Source organism: Lynx rufus, unplaced genomic scaffold, assembly GCF_022079265.1.
Source record: "Lynx rufus isolate CCGP_SWC_20201006 ecotype Redwood Valley unplaced genomic scaffold, mLynRuf1.p SCAF_18, whole genome shotgun sequence".
Lineage (NCBI taxonomy): Eukaryota > Metazoa > Chordata > Mammalia > Carnivora > Felidae > Lynx > Lynx rufus.
In genome coordinates, this window is record NW_025814832.1 from 851,550 (window position 1) to 874,075 (window position 22,526).

General features: G+C 38.5%; 2 protein-coding genes across 2 annotated transcripts; both read left to right on the top strand.

Annotated features, from left to right (window-relative positions):
* The first annotated feature begins 466 nt into the window (after window positions 1-466).
* On the top strand, window positions 467-1,396 carry LOC124513609 (olfactory receptor 1A1-like). The gene has a single exon (XM_047081734.1). The coding sequence runs from the start codon at window positions 467-469 to the stop codon at window positions 1,394-1,396; it is 930 nt and encodes a 309-aa protein (XP_046937690.1).
* A 19,329-nt stretch (window positions 1,397-20,725) lies between these two features.
* LOC124513622 (olfactory receptor 1A1-like) lies at window positions 20,726-21,655 on the top strand. Its single transcript, XM_047081746.1, has one exon. The coding sequence runs from the start codon at window positions 20,726-20,728 to the stop codon at window positions 21,653-21,655; it is 930 nt and encodes a 309-aa protein (XP_046937702.1).
* Window positions 21,656-22,526: the final 871 nt, after the last annotated feature.

Sequence of the window (22,526 nt, forward strand, 5' to 3'; positions counted from 1 at the left end):
ACCTCCCGGCTCTGGGTTCACCCTCAGTCTGGACAGTGGAACAATATCTAATTGTTCACTGTACCCTGGTATGAACCACCCCTTGCATTGGAGAGTTTTTGCAAAGAATCCAAAACACTGTCCTTTCATTTCCATGTGTAATAAAATTATCATGTGATTCTTCCTTCTCCATTAAGTTGTAAGGTATTACAGAGTAAAGACTATGTCATATATGACTAAATGGATAAACTGTTTTTCACATATGTATAATTTTTCCACAAAGCCTAACAAACTTTCTAACACAGAGAAATTAGGTCCAGTGACAAACAGGGATTTTCCCTAGAACATATTGGCTATCTATGCATTTAGTAAACCCAAGTATAGACACAGCAACCACAGAAGTTAAAAATGTTGGTTTAGAATATCATTACATACAATAAATTTACTAATAATGCTGGATTCCTCTTCCCTTTCTGCTGAAGGATCCATGAGAGGAGATAACCAGTCCTTTGCCCTTGGTTTCATTCTCCTGGGACTTACTGGTCAGCAACAACAGGAAAATTTCTTCTTCATCCTCTTCCTCTTCATTTACCCCATCACATTGATTGGAAACCTGCTCATCATCTTGGCCATTCGCTCTGACATTCACCTTCACAACCCCATGTATTTTTTCCTTGCCAACCTCTCCTCCGTTGACATCTTATTCTCCTCTGTAACCATCCCAAAGATGCTAGCCAACCATGTCTTGGGCAGCAAAGCCATCTCCTTTGGGGGATGTCTAACACAGATGTATTTCATGATTGACATGTCTAACACAGATAGCTATATCCTGGCTGTGATGGCATATGATCGTGCCGTGGCCATCAGCCGCCCACTTCGTTACACAACAATTATGAGCCCACGGACTTGTGTCTTGCTGGTTGTTGGGTCTTGGGTGGTTGGAAACGCCAATGCCCTCCCCCACACTCTGCTCACAGCTAGTCTGTCTTTCTGTGGCAACCAGAAAGTAGCCAACTTCTACTGTGACACTGCCTCTTTACTCAAGCTGTCCTGTTCTGACATTTACTTTAATGTGAAGATGATGTACCTAGGGGTTGGTATTTTCTCTGTGCCATTACTATGCATCATCATCTCCTACATCCGGGTCTTTTCCACAGTCTTACGGGTTCCATCCACCAAGGGTGTGCTCAAAGCCTTCTCCACCTGTGGCTCCCATCTCACTGTTGTTTCTCTGTATTATGGGACAGTCATGGGCATGTATTTCCGCCCTCTGACTAGTTATAGCCTGAAGGACGCAGTGATAACTGTGATGTACATTGCAGTGACCCCAATGCTAAATCCTTTCATCTACAGTCTGAGAAACCGAGACATGAAGGCTGCCCTGGGAAAACTATTCAGCAAAAGACTCTCCTCATAACCAAGTGAGGACATATTGAGGAATGCAGTCATCAATTAGGCTGCACTTGAAAATCCAGCTGCAATCCCCTCCCCCTCCAAGAAGCCACTTTTGTTTCCAGCCACTGAAGTCTTATCAGATCTTGTAACAGTTTCATGAGACATCCCATTGAGATTATAGATATAGATGTTAGTGTTCCTTTTTCAGAGTTACAGCAAAGGAATATTGGGATCATGTCCCAGCTACGCTACTGACTAGCACTTCATTTCCGTATCTAAATAATAAAAATAAGAATGTCTTCCTTGTCTGTCATAGGGTGTGAGGGTAACAGTACTTCATGCTTTGAAGGTTGTAAGTCCCTATTGAAATGTCTATTGGACTATTGTCAATTGGACTATCATGCTTCATCATCCCTACTTTGCTTGTGAACCTTGAGGGCAAGACCTATCTTAACACATCACTCTATTTCTTCCAATGTTGGTCATTAAAGTGCAACCAATAAATACATGGAGGTGAAATAAAGGAATGCAATTGAATAAATGTAGCCTGATAATGATCAGGCATGATCAGTTTGACATTCGTTCCCATCCATCATATACCTGCTATTTCTGAAAGTTACTTTTGATCCATTTTTTTAATTTTTTTTTTTTGAGAGAGAAAAAGACAGAGCATAAGCAGGAAAAGGACAGAGAGAAAGGAAGACACAGAACCCAAAGCAGGTCCTAGGCTCTGAGCTGTCAGCACAGAGCCCAACATGGGGCTTGAACTCATGAACTGTGAGATCATGACCTGAGCCAAAGTCAGACTCTTAACCGACTGAGCCACTCAGGTGCCCCTACTTTTGATCCGTTTAAGGAGAAATCATACCCACTATTTTTATTATTTAATTTTTTTTATTTCAGTATAGTTGATAGACAATGTTACATAGTTTCAAGTATACAGGTAGTGATTTGAGAAGTTTATACATTGCCCTACACTCACCACAAGTATAGCTACCATCTGTTGCCATACAATGCTATTACAATATCATTGAGTATATTCTTTATGCTGTACATTTTATGCCTATGACTTATTCCTACCATAGCTGGAAGACTCTATTTCCCACTCTCCTTTACTCATTTTGCCCATCCCAATGATAGACAAATGGATATGGAGATGCAGTATATATATATATATATATATATATATATATATATATATATAATGGAATATTAGCCATTAAAAAGAATGAGATCATACCATCTGCAGCAACATGGAGGGACCTTGAATGTTTTATGCAAAATGAAGTGTCAGACTGAGAAAGACAAATGCCATATGATTTCACTCACTTGTAGAATCTAAAAAAAAAAAAAAATGAATAGGGGCACCTGGGCGGCTCAGTTGGTTAAGCATCTGATTTCAGCTCAGGTCATGATCTTGCAGTTCATGAGTTCAAGCCCTGCATTGGGCTCTGTGCTGACAGCTCAGAGCCTGGAGCCTGCTTTATATTCTGTGTCTCCCTCTCTCTCTCTGCCCCTCCCCTGCTCGCACTCTGTCTCTCTCTCTCTCTTTCTTTCTCTCTCTCTCTCTCTCAAAAATAAATAAACACTTTAAAAAAAGGAATAAACAAACATATCCATTATTTCTTAATACAAATGATTTAAAACAAAGAATTAGATACTTTCATGTATTCTGAAAGTGACTACAAGAAATAAAAGATGGATGCTGGTGTAACCTTAAAGTTATTAACTACAGGAAGAAGTTACTTCCGTTAGAACAGAAGGCTCTAAATGGAAACAGTGGTGCTCCCAGGACCTGGGAGCTCAGAAGAATTTCATATCTGGTGCTCAGGTCTTTGAGAAAAGTTGCCAACCTTCTGCCACTTAGTCCTCACCTGCTGAAGTGACCCCAACTTTCATTCCTGGGGGATCTGACTCCTCAGTAGTACTTCCTGTCTTTTTGGGTGTGTTGGGAAGGGCTGTTGACATAGTTTCTATTCTATTTCTGTTCATGGAAATACTAATGCATCCCAGACATGGCTACAGGCATGGGCCTCCTGGCAGCCCAGTATGTGGTATCAACACAATGTCCTTCTAATTGGGATCGACCACTCAACCAGCAGAGGAATCCTTTATTTTCTGAAGAGTCCATAGAGTCTTGCTGCAATCTGGTAAATCTTTTCATAATAATATAAACTGAAATATGTAAATCCCAAAAGATTATTATTGATAACCTTTTCATAAGGCTATTAGCTACTAAAGAACCAAAAATACACTTTGTGACAATAGACGTAGATGCAATAAAAATGCATTAAAACAAAAACATGAGAACAACGAGTATAGGATTCAAGATGAAGGGTCATCCAAGAGGAAAGACTGAAGAAAATGGAAGGGGATAGCAACATATAGAGGTTATTACTAAAGTCCTAATTGTCATGTTGGGTGGTGGGTCAATGAGTGTTTACGATATTTTTCTTTAAAAAAATACAATACTTCTCTTTATGAATTAATCAATACATAGATGATGGATAGGTAGATAGACATACGTAGATACATTAAAAAGAAGAAGAGATCTGCATGAAGCAATGAGGGGGGGGTTGTCTTTAATCCAGGATTGGAGAGAGAGAGAAAGCAGTAAGGGAGTAGTGGAGTGGGGAGACCAAGAATTTAATCGGGCATCTCAGAGCCCCCTAGGAAGAGACAATGAAGATATAGACAAAGAATCTAGATGCAAAAGTAATGAGGACATAGAAAAAATAGAATACAATAACTTTTATAACAATAAATGATGCCTGTAATAAAAAGAGTGAAGGAGAGAGTGATTTTTTAAAAATTATTTGCACTTGGGGCAGATTTTAAAGGGTTCCTGTGGGACATCTCATGGAAGTATTAATAAATTGTACAATGAAGATACAAAACATCGCAGCAAAATTAACAGAGCATGAATCAGAGTGGAGTTGATACATGGAAAGTTTAGAAATGGATGAGATCATCTAGTGGACTCTTGTAGAATGTCTAAATTTCAAGAAAGTGCTCCATAATGGAGAATAAAGATTCTAGTGGAAGAAGAAATTTGTACAATCTTGACTGATGTCCCTGCAAGTCAGGCTATGTGTCTCTCTCAATGTGCTATCTGTCAAAGACCATTGCACTGTATATTTTCAGTGCATTGCAATTATACTCTTGAGTGGTCACACAAATACTTGTTTGGAAAAAAATGAAACAGTAGCCTTCATAAGGAACAAAGTGATGAGTGCTACAAAGGAAGTTCAATATACCATGTAGCCTCAGAAAAATTAAGAACTAAATATTTATTAAATTGGATATTCATTAAACATCTAAAAATGTGTGTGCATATGTATTTTATATCACATATACAATTGTCTTTTTTAATATTCAAAACAGTCCTGCAACATAGATAATAATGGCCCTCTTTTACAGACAAGAAAACCAGATCTCTGAAAGGTGATGTGACTTATCTGATGTCTTTCAATTAGAAGGAACAAATGAGGATTTTGAACCCAGCTTTCCCGATGCCTAATATGTTTCATTGATTCAACAGCTGGCCCATAGAGAAGATATGAAATACTAAGGAGAGATATCTAAGGAAGTCGGGATGTGTGCAGGAGACATGACCAGGATTTTGACAAATATTAGCCACGGCAATAGGTGAGCTACAGAGCAGAGGGGAGAAACACAGACTCACATAGATGGTATCAAACTTTATTATTCTTTGTGCTTTAAAAAGAATATTTATCATTACTGTCCTTTATTTATGAAAATAATGAATTCTTATCTACAATTTATTGAGCAATTTTATGTGCCTGGCCACATGTGAAGCCCAACACGTGAAGTATTCACTTCATCTTCATGCTTTAAAGCAGGAGAGAGAAGTGGTCCTTTATCTAGGTTCCCATTCTCATCACCATCATTCAATACATCCAAACGTACCCAATGCCATTACAAAAAATGCCAAGGAATTCACAAAGAGAGATGACAGTAATATAAATCACAGCTATCACGTTCTGTTCATGCCTCCGGTTTCCCAGGAGGTCCTGGACATTGTTAAATGGTGTAGCACTGGGCCATGGGCCTGGGCAAAAAGCAGAGCAAAGGAAGTGTTTCTATTCTAACATTATGCCTTCCCTATCCTGAAGAAAGAGATAGCAAGATAGATATCCTCTGAGGACAGTTGTTCGTTCAGGCTACAGAAAGGAAAAACCTTCCAAATCATTTTTAAAGCACTTGCACTGGTGATTTTAAAACCTGATAAATATTGCACAAAACTAAAACCACAGATGATATGGCTTGATGCAAAAATTCTCAAAAAATATGAGAAGGGGCCAATAAAACATTAAAAGAAGACAATATCTTCACCACATGGAGCTTATTCCAGGAGTGCAAAGAATAATACACATTATGAAAATTTCAATTAGGAAATTACATATTAGGAAAAATAATGGGAAAGCTTCAGATATTTAACAATATTCAAAACCCATTTCTCATTAAAAATCATCATTAATTGGAAAATCGATTGATGTTTCAGGAACATGATATTATATACATATATCTCTATTAAAAAGCTAATTTCATAACGGGAGAAGGGAGGCATTTCTACTCAAGTCATGAGAAACATGAGGATGCTCATTGCTAAAATTCCTAGTTTTTTTAAGAGTTGAACATTCCTATTTTTTTATTTTTATTAAAATTACTGTTAGTTAAAATACTGTGTAAGATTAGTTTAAGGTGTACCATTTAGTGACTCAACACTTCCATACATCACCCAGTGCTCATCACAACAGGTGTACTCCTAATCCCTATCACCTATTTAACCATCCCCAACCCACCCCCCTTCTGGTAAACATCAGTTTGTTCTCTATAGTTAGAGTCTGTTTCTTGGTTTGCCCCTCTCCCCCCCCCCCCCGTAGTTTGTTTTGTTTCTTAAATTCTACATATGAGAGAAATCATATAGTATTTGTCTTTTCTCTGACTTATTTCAATTAGCATTTAAAATTCCTATTTAAAATTATATTTGAGGGGCACCTGCATGGCTCAGTCGGTTAAGCATAGGACTTCGGCTCAGGTCATGATCTCACAGTTCACGGGTTTGAGCCCCGTATCAAGCTCTGTGCTGACAGTTCAGAACCTGGAGCCGGCTTCAGATTATGTGTTTCCCTTTCTCTCTGCCCCTCCCCTGCTTGTACTCTGTTTCTGACTCTGTCTCTCTCTCTCTCTCCCAAAAATAAATAAACATTAAAAAACATTTTTAATTATATTGAAGGATACATTTACTGCAATTCATCAAAAGCAGTGCTAAAGGGGAAATTACTAGATAAAACTGCTTACAGTAAAAAATAAGAATGATCTCACATCAATAACCTAACTTCACACCCCAAGGAACTAGAAAAAGAACACACTAAAACCCAAAGCTAGCAGAAGAAAGGAAATATAAAAATTAGAGCAGAGAGGGTCGGCTGGGTAGCTTAGTGGGTTAAGTTTCCAACTCTTGCTTCTGGCTCAGTTCACCGTCTCACATGGTGAGATCCAGCCCTGCCTTGGGTCTCACTAAGAAGTTTAAGTTCTCTCTCCCCCTCTCTCTCTCATCCTCTCCTCCCCCACTCTCTCTCTCAAAAAACAAACAAAAAAAATTAGATCAGAGAAAAATGAAATAGAGAATAGAAAAACAATAGAGAAAGTCAATAAAACCAAAAGTTGGTCCTTCAAAAAGATCAACCAAATTGACAAAAAATTAGTTGGATGGCCTAAGGAAAATAGAAGATTCAAATTTCTAAAATCAGGAATGAAAGTGGGGGCAGCGGGCCTTCACTGTGGGCAGCGCTAGTCAGCCAGGTGGATGCCGCTGCCCTTGGCCCAGCAGTGCGCCACCCCCCCCCCCAGTGGCGGCAAGGCTATGCTGGAGGTTCAGAAGAAATGGGGCCAGTGGCTAGGTCCAGACAAAGTGGGAGGCTGCGGCCCTGAGGCCAGGGTTCAGGAGGAAAGCAGGCAAAAGAAGGGAGTGGTGGCCCTTCTCTCTAAAACAGAGAGAAGAGGCAAGTCTGTCAAGGGAAAAAGAAAAGTTACTGAAGCCTGAAGTGATGATCCAGTCATCACTTAAGCCATTTTCGGAAGAAAGAAGGCTTCAGAGACCTTGGGAGTTAAAGGCAGGAAGCCAGAAGAGTATTTTAAGTCGATGCAAAGCTCAGTAGTGAAATTACCTAGTGATCGTCATCGTATTGAAAACAGATCTTCATGGGAAGGCTTGAGCAATGACGCTGAAGAAAAGAAGTTAGGCTGTCACAAAACAATACTGATGACTGAGTACCATAACAGAAAGAAACTGAATCTTCAAGTAAAGAAAAATTGGATTCTAATATAAATTGTTTGTCTTCATTCAGTCTCTCTGGTAGAACCGACTTTAATGATTATAAAGGAACCTATAATCACTGATGATAAAAAGATGAAGTCCGAGGAACCTAGCAGAAGTGGGTCAGAGGTAGTTTTTTTTGTTTGTTTGTTTGTTTTTTTGGTGCAAAAAGGTGATTTTATTAAAGCATAGGGACAGGACCCGTGGGCAGGAAGAACTGCACTGTAAGTGTGGGGGTGATGGATTTATGAGGGGGGGTGGGAAGAGGTAGTTCCTAAAGGGATTTTCATATGCTAAAGACTCACAGGTTATTGGAGGCCTAGCTATTGTCAAGCTAAGGTTGTTTTTGCCTCTAGCAAAGCATTAACCTTAAGACTGTAGGGAGTTCCTGGGCACCTGGGTGGCTCAGTAGGTTAACCAATTGACTTTGGCTCAGGTCCTGATCTCGTGGTTCCTGGGTTTGAGCCTGGCATCAGGCTCCGTGCTGATGGCTCAGAGCCTGGAGCCTGCTTCAGATTCTGTGTCTCCCTCTCTCTCTTCCCCTCCTCTGCTCATTCTTGGTCTCTCAACAATAAATAAACGTTAAAAGAACAAAAGACAGTAGGGAGTTCTGTTGATGGATTGTCTTTTTCTGATAAATTGGTGGAAACTCTTAACAGTTTAACCATTTGGGTTTTTTTGGTCCTTTCCTGTTTTTGGGTAGCCTGGAGTGTCCAAGGAATATCACGCATATCCCACCCGCAGGGGGGTGAGGGGGGATTGCAGTGAGGGGTGTGCTAGCTTGTGCTTTGCCCCTTAGCCTGCCTCCTGCTCCCTCATCATATACCCCCAGAACAATTTTGACCCTTAAATCTTTAAAGTTGTTGAAGGTGAAACGGAAAGTAATTTCTAATACCGCTGAAGATACTCAGCTAACCAATGTGACTCAAAACTCAGCAGGAAGTAAAAAAAAATTAGAGGGAATTTGACAAAACTTAATTTGACAGGGCTTCACAGTATGACCAGGAAGCAAATAACTCTACAGGCAAAGTTATTCATCGAAAGGCATGTATTTTTGGGGCACCTGGATGGCTCAGTTGGTTGAGGTCCAACTTTGGCTCAGGTCATGATCTCACAGTTCATGGGTTTGAGCCCCCACATCAGGCTCCGTGCTGACCACGTGAAGCCTGCTTCTGATTCTGTCTGTCTCTCTCTCTCTCAAAAATAAACTTTTAAAAAAAGGCATGTATTGCTAAGCAAACACTTGTGGTTCCAGAATTGATTAAAATATTGAACACAGGACAGCTATTTTTAAAATTCCATCACTTAAGAATAACACAGAAAAAAAGAAAAGAAATAAATGCCAGATCATGAGAGAGAGAAGCATATGGTTCCCTAGAACTTCTTGACAATTTACCTAGAGCAGAGGTAAGACAAAACAGGAGTAAAGAAAATATCTCCACAGGAACTTCAGGACCTCAATCATTGAGTATACAAAATAGCGTAACTCCAGTGCAAGCTAAGTCTGACTCGTGCAGCTGCAAGGATTCCTGTAGTATTTCTCCAAGCTTTTAAAGCAAGGTAATGATAATAAACCATGTAACTACATCTCTGAATCAGGCAATATTGTTTTCAATAATGAAGCTGTTTCTCTCACAGTTGAAAGAAATATTTTTCTTGTGATCTTGGGTGTATAGAAAAAAGGTCTGTCTTCTGCTCTAATGAACAAGAAACATTCAAACCAGTTTCCTCTGAAGTTAGTGGCAGAGAAATGACTAAGAACTTCTCAGAATTTAAAATCGAGTTTCCAGATATTCTTAAAGCATATGAAGGAGATGTCCTCTTAATTGATGTCATTCAAGATGACCCACACCTTTCTGGGATCGCCAATGAAGGGCATTCATTTATTTCAATGGTTCCTATGATAAGCCAGGGGCCCAGTATTTCTAAACAGCACCAATCAACAGACTTTAAGCACATAGAACTTCCAGAAAAAAAGAACCAAGCGATGACTTGAGAGAACTTCCTATACTGGATCCTGCACTGATGAAGTCAGAGATCTGTGCTTCACTGTCAGCAGCAAAGAGACAACACAATTCCAAAGATGAAAACATTTCCTTAGGGGAAATTACTAATGAGACCTGTAAAAGCGAAAAACTGGGACAACTCAGTGAACACATAAAAAGTTCAGACTTGGATGAAAAGGAACTTTCATATATTAAATATATTCTTACATTACTTATCATCAGGGAAATATAAATCAAAACTACGAAGAGATACCAACTCATACTCATACTCAAAATGGCCAAAATTAACAACACAGGAAACAACAGACACTGGTGAGGATGCAGAGAAAGGAGAACCTTCTTGAACCACTGGTGAGAATGTAAACCGTGCAGCCAATCTGGAGAACAGTATGGGGGTTTCTCAAAAAGCTAAAAATAGAACTACCCTACAACCCAGCAAGTGCACTACTAGGTATTTACCCAAAGGATACAAAAATACAGATTTAAAGGGATACATGCACCCCAATGTTGATAGCAGCATTATCAACAACAGCCAAATCATGGCAAGAGCCCAAATGTCCATTGACTAATGAGCAGAAAAAGAAGATGTGGTATGTATGTATGTATATACATATGTATACTGGACTATTGCTCAACCATAAAAAGAATGAAGTTTTACCATTTGAAATGACATGGATGGAGCTGGGGAGTATTATGCTAAGCGAAATAAGTCAATCAGAGAAAGACAAATACTGTATGATTTCACTTACATGTGGAATTTAAGAAACAAAACAAATGAGCCCAAAGTGGGGGGAAAGAGAGGCAAACCATAAAACAGACTCTTAACTATAGAAAACAAACTGAGGGTCACTGGAGGGAAGGTGCACAGGAGGGTGGGCTAGATGTGTGACGGGTATTGAGGAGGGCACTTGTGATGAGCACTGGGTGTTGTATGAAGCCCTTCCCCATTTCAAGATTTAAAATTTTCTCCTGGTGTTTTTCTGTTGTTTTTTTTTTTTTTTCAATAAATTTGAATTTTTTATCTACCTAAATCTAAAATTTATCTTTGGAGAAAGGATGTAAAAACAATGTAACCTATAACTTTTTTTTGGACATGGCTTTTGCGCACTTTGCATTCTCCTGGCATAAGAAAATATCTAAAATATTTATGTTCACACCTGTTAATGTCATAACTTATGGTTTCTGGTTTTGATATCATGCTTAGGCTTTCTCCACCCTCCAAATTATACAAATACCCTTTTATTTATTTTTGCTACTTCTGATATTTATTTTTTATATTTAAAATTTTTTTAACGTTTATTCATTTTTGAGAGAGAGAGAGAGACAGAGTGTGAGTGGGGGACAGGCAGAGAGAGAGGGAGACATAGAATCGGAAGCAGGCTCCAGGCTCTGAATGGTCAGCACAGAGCCCAATGTGGGGCTCGAACCCATGAACCACGAAATCATGGCCTGAGCTGAAGTTGGATGCCTAACCGACTGAGCCACCCAGGCGCCCCTATTTTTTATATTTAAATCTTTATTGAACCTAAAAAGCATTTTGACATATGGTGAGTTGGTACAAAGCTCATTTTCTATCCAGTTAACTAGACTGTTGTTCTACTGACATTTATTGAATCATTTCCTCATAAATTTCAAATGCTATCTTCAATATTTTCAAGTTTTTATGTATGGAACTATTCCTTTACTTCTCTTTTGTTTCATTGATTGCTCAGGTCCTTGTACTGATACCACATGGTCAATTATTTGAAAAATAAAAATAGCAAACAAAATAAAAATAAAACAAGGAATGCTTGCTTTAAAAGATACTAAGATGTGAGGTGCGTGGGTGGCTGAGTCGGTTAGCGTCCAACTTCAGCTCAGGTCATGAGTTTGAGCCCCGTATGGGTCTCTGCTGTCAGCACAGAGCCCACTTCAGATTCTCTATCCCCCTTTCTCTCTCTCCCTCCCCCTGCTCATTCTCTCTCTCTCTCTTTTTCTCTCTCAAAATAAGTATATAAATTTAAAAATAAATAAATAAGTAAGTAAAAATACTAAGATGCATTATAAATCTAAAATATTTTTGGTTGTTCTTATATTCTCCTAGAGTGCCTTAAACTCATGATAAAATAGTTTTTTAAATCTATAAATTAAGAATTACATCTTTACCTTTAATATTCTCATTCAGGAACATGGTATTCTTTTTATTTGTTAAAGTTTTATGTTTCTCAGTTGATTTTTGCAATTTTCTTCATAAGGATTAATAGTATATGAAGTGTATATCATTATGTAATATGTGATTATGGACTTTAAAAAAAGAATAGTTGTTAAGAGAGTACATTTCCAGAGTCCTCATCACAAGGAGAAAGTTTTTCCTTGCTTTCTTCTTCGTTTTTGTTATATCTCTGTAAGAAGATGTTAGCTGAACCTATTGTAGAGATTTTACAATATATGTAAATCCTACCATCATGCTGTATGCTTTAAACTTACACAGTAATGTATATCAATTAATTCTCAATAAGACTGGAAAAAATTTTAATAATTAAAAATTGAATTTTTAAAAAATTGAAAAGACTAGGCAGATATAAAGTGAGATATTAGAGGGTTATCTCAGCTCAAACAAAAATGAAAGTGGACTCATTACTACCAATTTTATAGAGATAAAAAAGGATAGTAAGAGAGGATTATGCACAATTATATGCACAAATTTCTAGAAACACATAACCTACTAAGACTAAATTATGAAGAAACAAACAATCTAAATAGACCTATAACAAGTAAGGGCATTAAATCAGTAGTGAAAAATTTTCCAACAAAGAAAACCTGTGGACCTGAGGGCTTCACTGGTGAATTTTAACAAACATTTAAAGAAGAACTAATACCAATCATTCTCAAACTTTTCCAAGAATATGAAGAGGAGAGGAATTTCCTAACATTCTGTGAGAATACCAAAACAACCAAAGACACTACAAGAAAAAAAAAGAAAACTTCATACCAATATCCCTTATGAACAATGATCTAAAAATCCTCAACAAAACAGTAGCAAACAGAGTTCTGCAGCACATTAAAAGGTTTAGACACCATGACCAAGTGGAATTTACTCCTAAAATGCCAGGATCATTCCACACAGAAAAATTGATCTCCCTCTCTCCCACACCCCCAGGCCCTGATAAACGATCCTCTACTCTCTGTTACTATGACTGTGACTTTCCTGTAATACACATAGAAATGAGATCATTCACTATTTGTCTCTATGTCTGGCTAATTTCACTGAGATCCCTTAGGTTCACTATTGTTATGTAAATGGAAGAATTGGCTTCTTTCTTGTGACTGAATAATATTCCATTAAATGCAGTGTATATGTGTGTGTGTGTGTATATATACACACACGATATATATATGTTGGAACACCCAACAGGATGTTCCAATTGGTGCCAGGAGCCCATATGCCAACAAAGTGTCTAGAAAAGGTCAGCTCAGAGCTTGGACCCTGGAGACACATTCTCTAAGAAACCCTCTTGCCCATACTTCCTTCTAGAAAAGAACTCTGGGAAAGATTACTCTTGAGAACCACTGTCTCCTCAGGGCACAGCCATAGGAGTGTGTAATGAGTCTCAACAATTACTCTGACTACGGCCAGGATGAAGACCTGAGGGAGTCACGTTTCAAGAGATGTTATAACCTGGTAAAGAATTCCTAATTTTCTCTATTCTATGACCACCTTGCTTCCTGAGGAGGAAGCTAGAGTTCCTGTCTTCATGGCCCATCTAGAACAGTCATCCCTTCTGCTCTATCATTAGGAAACTCGAGGCTCTTTTGTCCAAACCATCCAAGTCCTAACTCCTTCACCTCAAGTACAGAGGACCAGAGACCCACTCTTCAGGCCTACTACTGACCTTTTCTGCAGCATGCCTGCCTCCCCAGGGAGGAATGTTCACAAGTGTTTCAGCAGCTGGCTGTGAACTTCCCACTTGTGGAAGAGGAGTGAAGGCCACAGGACCAAAACCCCTTTGACAGCATCTGAGCTGACTCCTCAATAGGAGGTGTGAATGTTGTGGAAAAGGGTCTTTATGACAGTGACAAATCAAGGATAGATAGCCAGCAACTGCACTACCTGCATTAGCTCCTTTGATCCTCACATAACCTCCAAAGGTAAGGTATTTTTGTCATTTTATCAGGTGAAAAATGGTGAGTTGAATTGCCTAAAGTCACACAGAGATGTAGTAGCAAAATTAGGACTCAAACCTTGGCTCCAGAACCCAAGTTCTCAAGGTCAGGTGGCTAAAAAAAGCAAAGAGAAAAACAGCGACGCTTTCTCTCTGATAATTCTCCTTGGGCTTACTCCAAGAAAACAGGATGAGGAAGGGGCATTTGTTTGGTTATATTAGTTCTGCACTCTCTCCATCTCCTGAATTTATAGTGTGTATGTGCACTCATTATCACCAAGAAAAGCTACAAACCCTCCTTTTACTCCCACATACAATGGTGCATACTCATTGGCCCCTTCAGGAAATTATGTTATTTCATTGGCAAAGTAGCAAAGAGTTGAACTTTGAGGAGTCTCAAAGCACTTAGAGGATGTCCAGTTAGCATGTTTGCTGCTTCCAATGACCAGGGAAAGCATTTGGCCTCTTCTGTGCCTTCTAGACTCTCTTCACACCATTTTACTCATGTTACAGGCATTTCAGAGCACAAACATTTTCCAGAAAGGTGGTTTTAGTGACCCAACATTGCCCTCAACTCTGAGTTACTTCCTGTGAACTCAAGACTCTTATTCTGCTTCTAGCATTCATGCTTTTGTACCTCCTAGCTCCTCGCCCTGGGGCCGAAAGTTTCTGTTACCTTTTTCTCCAAGAATTTTGCAGAAATCATTCTGCATTCTCTCCATGATGACACCCTGACATCCAGTTCTGAGTATCTCTATCCTCAGTCCCTGTGCTCAGAAACTTCTCTGCTCTAGTTCCCTGTTTCTCCAGTTCTCCCATTGATTATACCAACCAGTTCTCTTCTGGTGTTACTTGCTCTTATGTTTTTTAGTCATTTTTCATTTTATTATGTTGTGGTTTTCCTTGTACCAGATTATCATTCAAAATGTTGTCTTGTTTATCATTTAATGTATATATTCAAATACTTATGTTTATATTAAACAAAAGTTTGCATTTCTCCAGTATCAGAAACAGTGCGATTCACATCCACTATACTAATTCTTAGTATCTAATGAATAAATTATAAAGTCCTTGCATTGGTTAGAATGCTCCACAATATAAACCCGAACTTCTTTCTGTATTGAACACTCCCTGTCTTGTGCCTGTATTCTCAGCTCCTGACAAAAATGTGTAACATATTTCTTCCTAAACCATTTGTTCTTGAGTTTTTCTCCATGATAAGGAACTTCAAGTTCATCAGTTGGATGATGGGTAGTCAATGAGTGGTTTCAGAGACAGACACAATCACATTTGCATTTTATAAATATAATTTTGATTTCAGTAAGCAGATGTCTATATACACAAGCAGGATGAGCATCATAATGGCCCCTGGATTCCCTTTCCAGTAGAAATAACTTCCATTTATTCTCAACCTCTTCACAAGGAACACATCCTATCTCCTCCATTCACTGAAAAATGGACTTGAGCCACCCCGCGCTATGGCCACCCTCTCGACCCAATTACCATCGAACATGCAAAAACTCATTTTAAATCAAAATTATTTATTACTGTTAAAACATCAGAATAATTAAGAATAACCTAACAAAAGTTCACCATCTGTATTTAGCAAATGTAATAACTTGGTCTATATGCTACAAAATTTTCTTAAAGCTTATTTATTTATTTTGAGAAAAGAGAGAGAGAGAGAGAGAGAGAGAGAGAGAATCTCAAGCAGCCTCTGTGCTGCCATGAACTGTGAGATCGTAACCTGAGCCAAGACCAAGAGTCAGACGCTTAATGGACTGAGCCACCCAGGCACCCCTATGCTACAAAACTTTTAATGAAAAAAGTATTACAGAAATAATTGAAACCTTTCTTTGTTCCCATCCAAAATTCATTTTTGTCCCTCTCACTCCAGAGATAACTACAATTCTAGACTTGTTAGTATATTCCAATTAGGACTTATACTTTCACCATGTATTAAATTGCGCACATAATGTGTGATACAGAATATATCATTCAGTGACTTCCTTTTTTCCAGCCTATTTTTAAAAATTTGTCAGGTGAATTCATTCACTTTTACTGAGGCACAGAATTTATTCATAAGAAAATTGCATAATTTTCTTATCTACTCCTCCATGGGTAGGCCATTTCCAAGTTTTCTATTGACAATACATCCTCATGGATGTCTTCAGGAACACAAATGCCAGACTTTTTCTAGGGTCTAATCTAGAAGTGGAATTGCTAAATCACATGTGTATGAATTCCAGCTTTCCTAGAGGTTGGCTAATTGTTCTCCAATGGCAATATTAATCTTTCCATTTCTTCCCAACACTTGAAGTTGTCATAGTTTTACACATCCCAAGATTAAAGATGTTAAATTGTCTTTTAATTCAGTTAAACATCTTTTATTTTCTTTCTTGGCCATACCAGCTTCCTCCTCTATGGCTGGCCTGTTCCAGCCTTTTTGCCCATTACTTCTTACAGTATTTTTGGTCCTTTTCTTATCAGTGTATAGGAAACCTCTGTCATTCTGAATATTAATCCTTTCTTAATTATGTGTGCAGCAAATACCTGTTTGCAGTCCATGACTTGCCTTTCCCCCTTTCTTATAAATCTCTTTTTCATATAAATGCTTTAAATTTAAAATAGTCAACTTGAATAAATTTTCTTATGTTTTATATGCTTTGTGCCTGGTTTTAAAAAATCAATTCTTGGGGCACCCGGGTGGCTCAATCGGTTGGGCATTTGACTTTGGCTCAGGTCATGATCTCGCGGTCTGTGAGTTCAAGCCCTGCTTCGGGCTCTGTGCTGACAACTTAGAGCCTGGAGCTTGCTTCAGATTCTGTCTCCCTTTCTCTCTGCCCCTCCCCAGCTCGCACTCTGTTTCTCTCTCAAAAATAAAATAAAAACATAAAAAAATAAAATAAAAATAAAAAACCAATTATTTTCCCCAAATCATAAACATATTTTCCTCTAAATATTTTTCCAGCTCTATTGAGATATGATTGACATACTACATTGTGTAAGTTTGAGCATAGCATGTTGATTTGATATGTTTACATATTCCTCTAAATACTTTGAAGTTTAGCTTTTTACAATTAATCTTTAGGAATTATTTTCAGTACTGTCTTCATTATATGGGTGTCCCCATATACAAAATGGTCAGTCCATCCTTTCTCTGCCCATTTCTAAATCAACCTATGTTATATCCTAACTCCTAATAAACACTTGACCTATGTCTGGACTTTCTAGTCTGGCACATAGGTCTATTTTTCATTCCCTACACGAATACTACTCTTTGAATTATAATAGTAAATCATTTGATGACTGATATGGTAATTAATACCTTCTTATTCTATATACTCAAATTATATTTGCTCTTCATGCTTCCTTATTTTTCTGCATGCTAAATTCAAGTTTAACAGAAATCTGTGGTATTTTGATTAGGATTGCATCCTATTCATAGATTAATCAGAAGAGAACTGACATGTTTCTCATAGTTAAGTCTTGCCATTAACATTGCTTATCTTTCCATTTTCTTTAGGTATTCCTTTTTTGTTCTTCATAGTATTATAACTTTTTTCACTAGTTGGACTTCTTTTTTAGGATTATCTAGATTCCTGAATATTTTCTATTGCTGATTGTGAATGAGGAGTCTTTTTTTAAATTATAAATTTAATTTATTACTATTTAAAAATAAGTAGAGGCGCCTGGGTGTCTCAGTCGGTTGAGCATCTGACTTTGGCTCACGTCACAATCTCATAGTTCATGGGTTTGAGCCTTGCATCGGGCTCTGTGCTGACAGCTCAGAGCCTGGAGCCTGCTTCAGGTTCTGTGTCTCCCGCTCTCTGTGTCTCTGCTCCTCCCCTGCTCACACTCTGTCTCTCTCTCTCAAAAATAAACATTTTTTTAATTACAAAAAAATATGTATAGTATTGATTGTGTTTAATGTTGGTTTATACCAAGCAAACTTGTTGATAACTCTAGAGGTTCCCTTGGGAATCCTTGGTTGATCTAGAGATTTCCATGGGTTTTCTTTGCAGACAATCAAATATGACATCACTGTAGTGTTTTATGCACAGGACTCAGATTAGCTCTCTACATTATGTTTATCTGTGACTGCATCTCCTGAACCAAAAGGGAATTAACACACCAGAATCCAGCCGTTGGGGCCTTATTTGTGGTTGGAAACCTGAAGGGGCTATAGTGGTTTCAACTATGACTTATAACACTTGTTCTGAGTTTTCTTCTTATTTCTCATACCTAACTATTCCCATTTATTCCCTTTAGATTTGGATATATACTTTTTTTTTTTTTTTAGTTTTAAAACTTATCTAGAATTTCTATGTGTTTTAACCGGAATGGGACTTGTCAACATTAGCTTAATCCTCCATGTTGCCAAAAGCCCCACCTCTGAAACGTTATAGGCCACATGAAATACCATAGTCTCTTAGCCCTTTAGCTTCATTGAAACCTCTGAACCCTTGTATATTATGTGTGAAGGTAGGGAAAGGCATTTCAAAAGAGAAAACCAACAAAGACTTTTTTAAGTACATCATATTTGGGGAACAATTAATGAGAACAGCTTTCCCTGTACCTAGCATATAATTCACACAGGCACTATAGGAGACATTAAGAATTAGTGGTTAAATTAAATATAGATTGAATTGGGTCACCTGAGTGGCTCAGTTGGTTGCCTGACTCTTGATTTCAGCTCAGGTCATAACCTCACATTTCGTGGGATCAAGCCCCACATCAGGCTCTGTGCTATTAGCACAGAACCTGCTTGGGATTCTCTCTCATTCTCTCTCTGCCCCTACCTCCCCTCATGCTTGCTTTCACTCTCTCTCTCTCAAAATAAATAAATAAACTTTAAAAAAGATAGATAGATTGATTGATTGATTGACTTAATTCATTAATGGAGTAGAGTGCTCTTTAGAAAATTTAGTGATTTATTTAGGATATCTTGAACCACAATAACAAAGAGATCACAAAACATATAATGGTTTCAATGGAATAAAAGTTTATTTCTCTCCTACATAATAGTTCCTGTATGTTTCCTTGGTTCTCCACTGAATGTGGAGAACTAAGAACACAGGTTCATCCCACTGTGTGATACCACCAACCCATTCAGCCTACTGGCCATTTCCATCTAGTTGGAGGAAGTCCAGAACTGGAATGCATGGATTGTGATGCATTGGCTAAAATTCAGTCACATGAACCCACCTCAGTGCAAGAGTGGGAAATATAGTTTAATTTTGTGTCTATGAAGATGTGAACAACAAGGATTTGAACAAGAAACTAGTAGTCTCTGCCATCATCAGTATGCCTCAGTGCAAGCGACTCAAAGAACAGAGAATCTGTACTCAAGTAATTAAGACAGCATTACAAAGTTTCAGGTAGAAAATGATGACGATCTAAGCTGAAGCACTGAAAGTATACGTAGAAAAATTGAGTTATGTAAGAATTATTTCAAATGAAAAATCAACAAGATGTAGAAGTGAGAGATAAACTGAGTGAGTGTGCTTCTGAATCTCCCATATGTGAGGAACCCCAAAAATAAACCTTGATTTAACCCAAGAAATATTGAGTGCACACAGTGAACAACTTTCTATAATGACCTCTCTAGGGTTATTGACATAAGCAAAGTATGATTTTCCTCCTCAGATAAGCTTGCAAACCACTTAGGTTGTAATGTGCAGAGTATAGTGTTTGGACAGACATGTTTGCAGGATAGCTGAGTGTAGAAATATGGGAAAGAGAGATCAAGCCTACAGGTATGGATCTGACAGTTTACTTACTAAGCAGTAGTTGAAATGAGTATGGAGTTGGATGGCTCAACAAAAGAAATAATAAAGGAAGAGAAGAGAAAAGCTTTGTGATTATCGATATTAGAGAATTTTCTAAAGAGATACATTCTTTCAAAAGAGGGGACGAAATTCTTCTCTGAAAATGGACAGTTGGGGAGAAAACTCACTAGGCTTGTTATTTCTAGGAGTGAAACCCCGTGATTCTGGTGATTTACAATCATCCAATGTCAGCATAGACACCTGCTACTTCCTGGGCTCTAGGATCACTATTAGTTTGGCCATTGGAACAATTCCTAATTTCATGGCTGGTCCTTGTAATAACACAAAGATTCCAAAATGCTTTACTTCCTTTGTCATGTGTAATTAAAAAAAAAATGCGGGGGCGCCTGGGTGGCTCAGTCGGTTAAGCGTCCGACTTCAGCGCAGGTCACGATCTCACACTCTGTGAGTTCGAGCCCCGCGTCGGGCTCTGGGCTGATGGCTCAGAGCCTGGAGCCTGCTTCTGATTCTTGTCTCCTTCTCTCTCTCTGCCCCTCCCCTGTTCATGCTCTGTCTCTCTCTGTCTCAAAAATAAATAAATGTTAAAAATTTTTTAAAAAATAAAAATAAAAATAAATGCGTGTGATTTTTGGCTTTTCCATTACATAAAGTCCCTGAGAGTGGACTATGTCTTACATGTTGGAGAAGTGGGTTTAAAAGTGTATTTTGCACATATTTGTGTTTTTCCATAAGCTTAGCAAAGTATCTAGCACATACAATATAAAAAGTTTTTGTGAAGTGATTAAATCCTAGGTGTTTGAGTGATGGTTCTGGGATAGAGGAGTATTGGTATCTTTGATTCACACAGTTCTCACTTCTTAAACATGAGTGTCAAGGGCTAAATGTTGATCGGTACCACTGAACAAAAAGGATATTTTCCCACAAATGTGGGCTGTCTCTGGGTTTAGTAAATTCATCATTAAGATTACTGGTCACTTAATCAAAACTGGTGGGTAAGAAAGATCATTACATTCGTGGCAACTCCAAAATAATTCTGAATTCGTCTTCCTCTTTCTTAACAAAGGAGCCATGAGGGAAAACAACCAGTCCTCTACCCTGGAATTCATCCTCCTGGGAGTTACTGGTCAGCAGGAACAAGAAGACTTCTTCTTCATCCTCTTCCTGTTCATTTACCCCATCACATTGATTGGAAACCTGTTCATCATCTTGGCCATTCACTCTGACATTCACCTTCACATCCCCATGTACTTTTTCCTTGCCAACCTCTCCTTTGTTGACATCTTATTCTCCTCTGTAACCATCCCCAAGATGCTAGCCAACCATCTCTTGCACAGTAAAGCCATCTCCTTTGGAGGATGCCTAGCACAGTTGTATTTTATGATTGCCTTAGGTAACACAGATAGCTATATCCTGGCTGCGATGGCATATGATCGTGCCGTGGCCATCAGCCGCCCACTTCATTACACAACAATTATGAGCCCACGGACTTGTGTCTTGCTAGTTGTTGTGTCCTGGGTGGTTGGAAATGCCAATGCCTTCCCGCACACTCTGCTCACATCTAGTCTGTCCTTCTGTGGCAATAAAGAAGTAGCCAACTTCTACTGTGACACTATCCCTTTGCTCAAGCTTGCCTGTTCTGACATCCGTTTTAATGTGAAGGTGATGTACCTAGGGGCTGGTGTTTTCTCTGTACCCTTACTATTCATCATCATCTCCTATATTCAGGTCTTTTCCACAGTCCTGAGGTTTCCATCCACCAAGGGTGTGCTCAAAGCCTTCTCTACCTGTGGTTCCCACCTCACTGTTGTTACTCTATATTATGGGACAGTCATGGGCATGTATTTCCGCCCTCTGTCTAGTTACAGCCTAAAGGATGCAGTGGTAACTGTTATGTACATGACAGTGATCCCAATGTTAAATCCTTTCATTTATAGCCTGAGAAATCAGGACATGAAGGCTGCCCTGGGGAAACTCTTCAGAAAAAGACACTCCTCATAACCAATGTGAAGTCATATTGGACAGTCAATTAGAGTCACCAATTAGGTGCATTTGGAAATCTAGCTCCAATGTCTTACTCCACCAAGAAGCCACCTTTGTCCTTCCCACATGGAAATTCCTCTTCTCTGAAATCTTATGATACATCTTATAAAATTATCACTTTGTACACATTATTGTCCTTTTAGCAGCACAGGAATATTTGGGTCATGTCCCAGATAAGCTACAATGATCAGAGTAAAATTGAGAAAGTCTGAAGCTCTGCTTCTATAGGAACATGAACATGAACATGAACATGAACATGAACATGAACATATTAGGAATAATACTATCTGCCCCACCATGGTCACAGGGTGTGAGGATCACAATAGTCCATGATTTAAAAGCTATAAATCACTGGGGCACCTGGGTAGCTCCGTTGGTTAAGCGTCCAACTTCCGCTCAGGTCATGGTCTCATGGTTTGTGGGCTTGAGTCCCCCATCAGGGTCTCTGCTGTCAGCACAGGGCCCGCTTCCGATCCTCTGACCCACTCTCTCTCTGTCCCTCCCCTACTGGTTTTTCTCTCTCTCTCTCTCTCTCTCAAAATAAATTAATAAACTTAAAAAAAGTTTATAAATCACTATTCAAATGTCGGGTTTTTTTACTATTATGCTAATTGCCCCTACTATGCTTGTAAGCCTCTGAGGGAAAGAACGGTCTTAAAATACCACTGTACCTCTTTCACAGTCTTGTTCATATAAAGCATATACTGATTATACAAAGCTTATAATGATTCTTGGTGGAAAGTGAGATGAACAAATGAAAATATTGCTGTCAGAATTATGATCTGATAATAGAAATAATCAGACTAGACATTATTTACCCATCTGGTAA

Bases quoted from the DNA above. Each gene is read 5' to 3' on its own strand.
- LOC124513609 (XM_047081734.1), top strand. From the start codon at position 467: ATGAGAGGAGATAACCAGTCCTTTGCCCTTGGTTTCATTCTCCTGGGA.
- LOC124513622 (XM_047081746.1), top strand. From the start codon at position 20,726: ATGAGGGAAAACAACCAGTCCTCTACCCTGGAATTCATCCTCCTGGGA.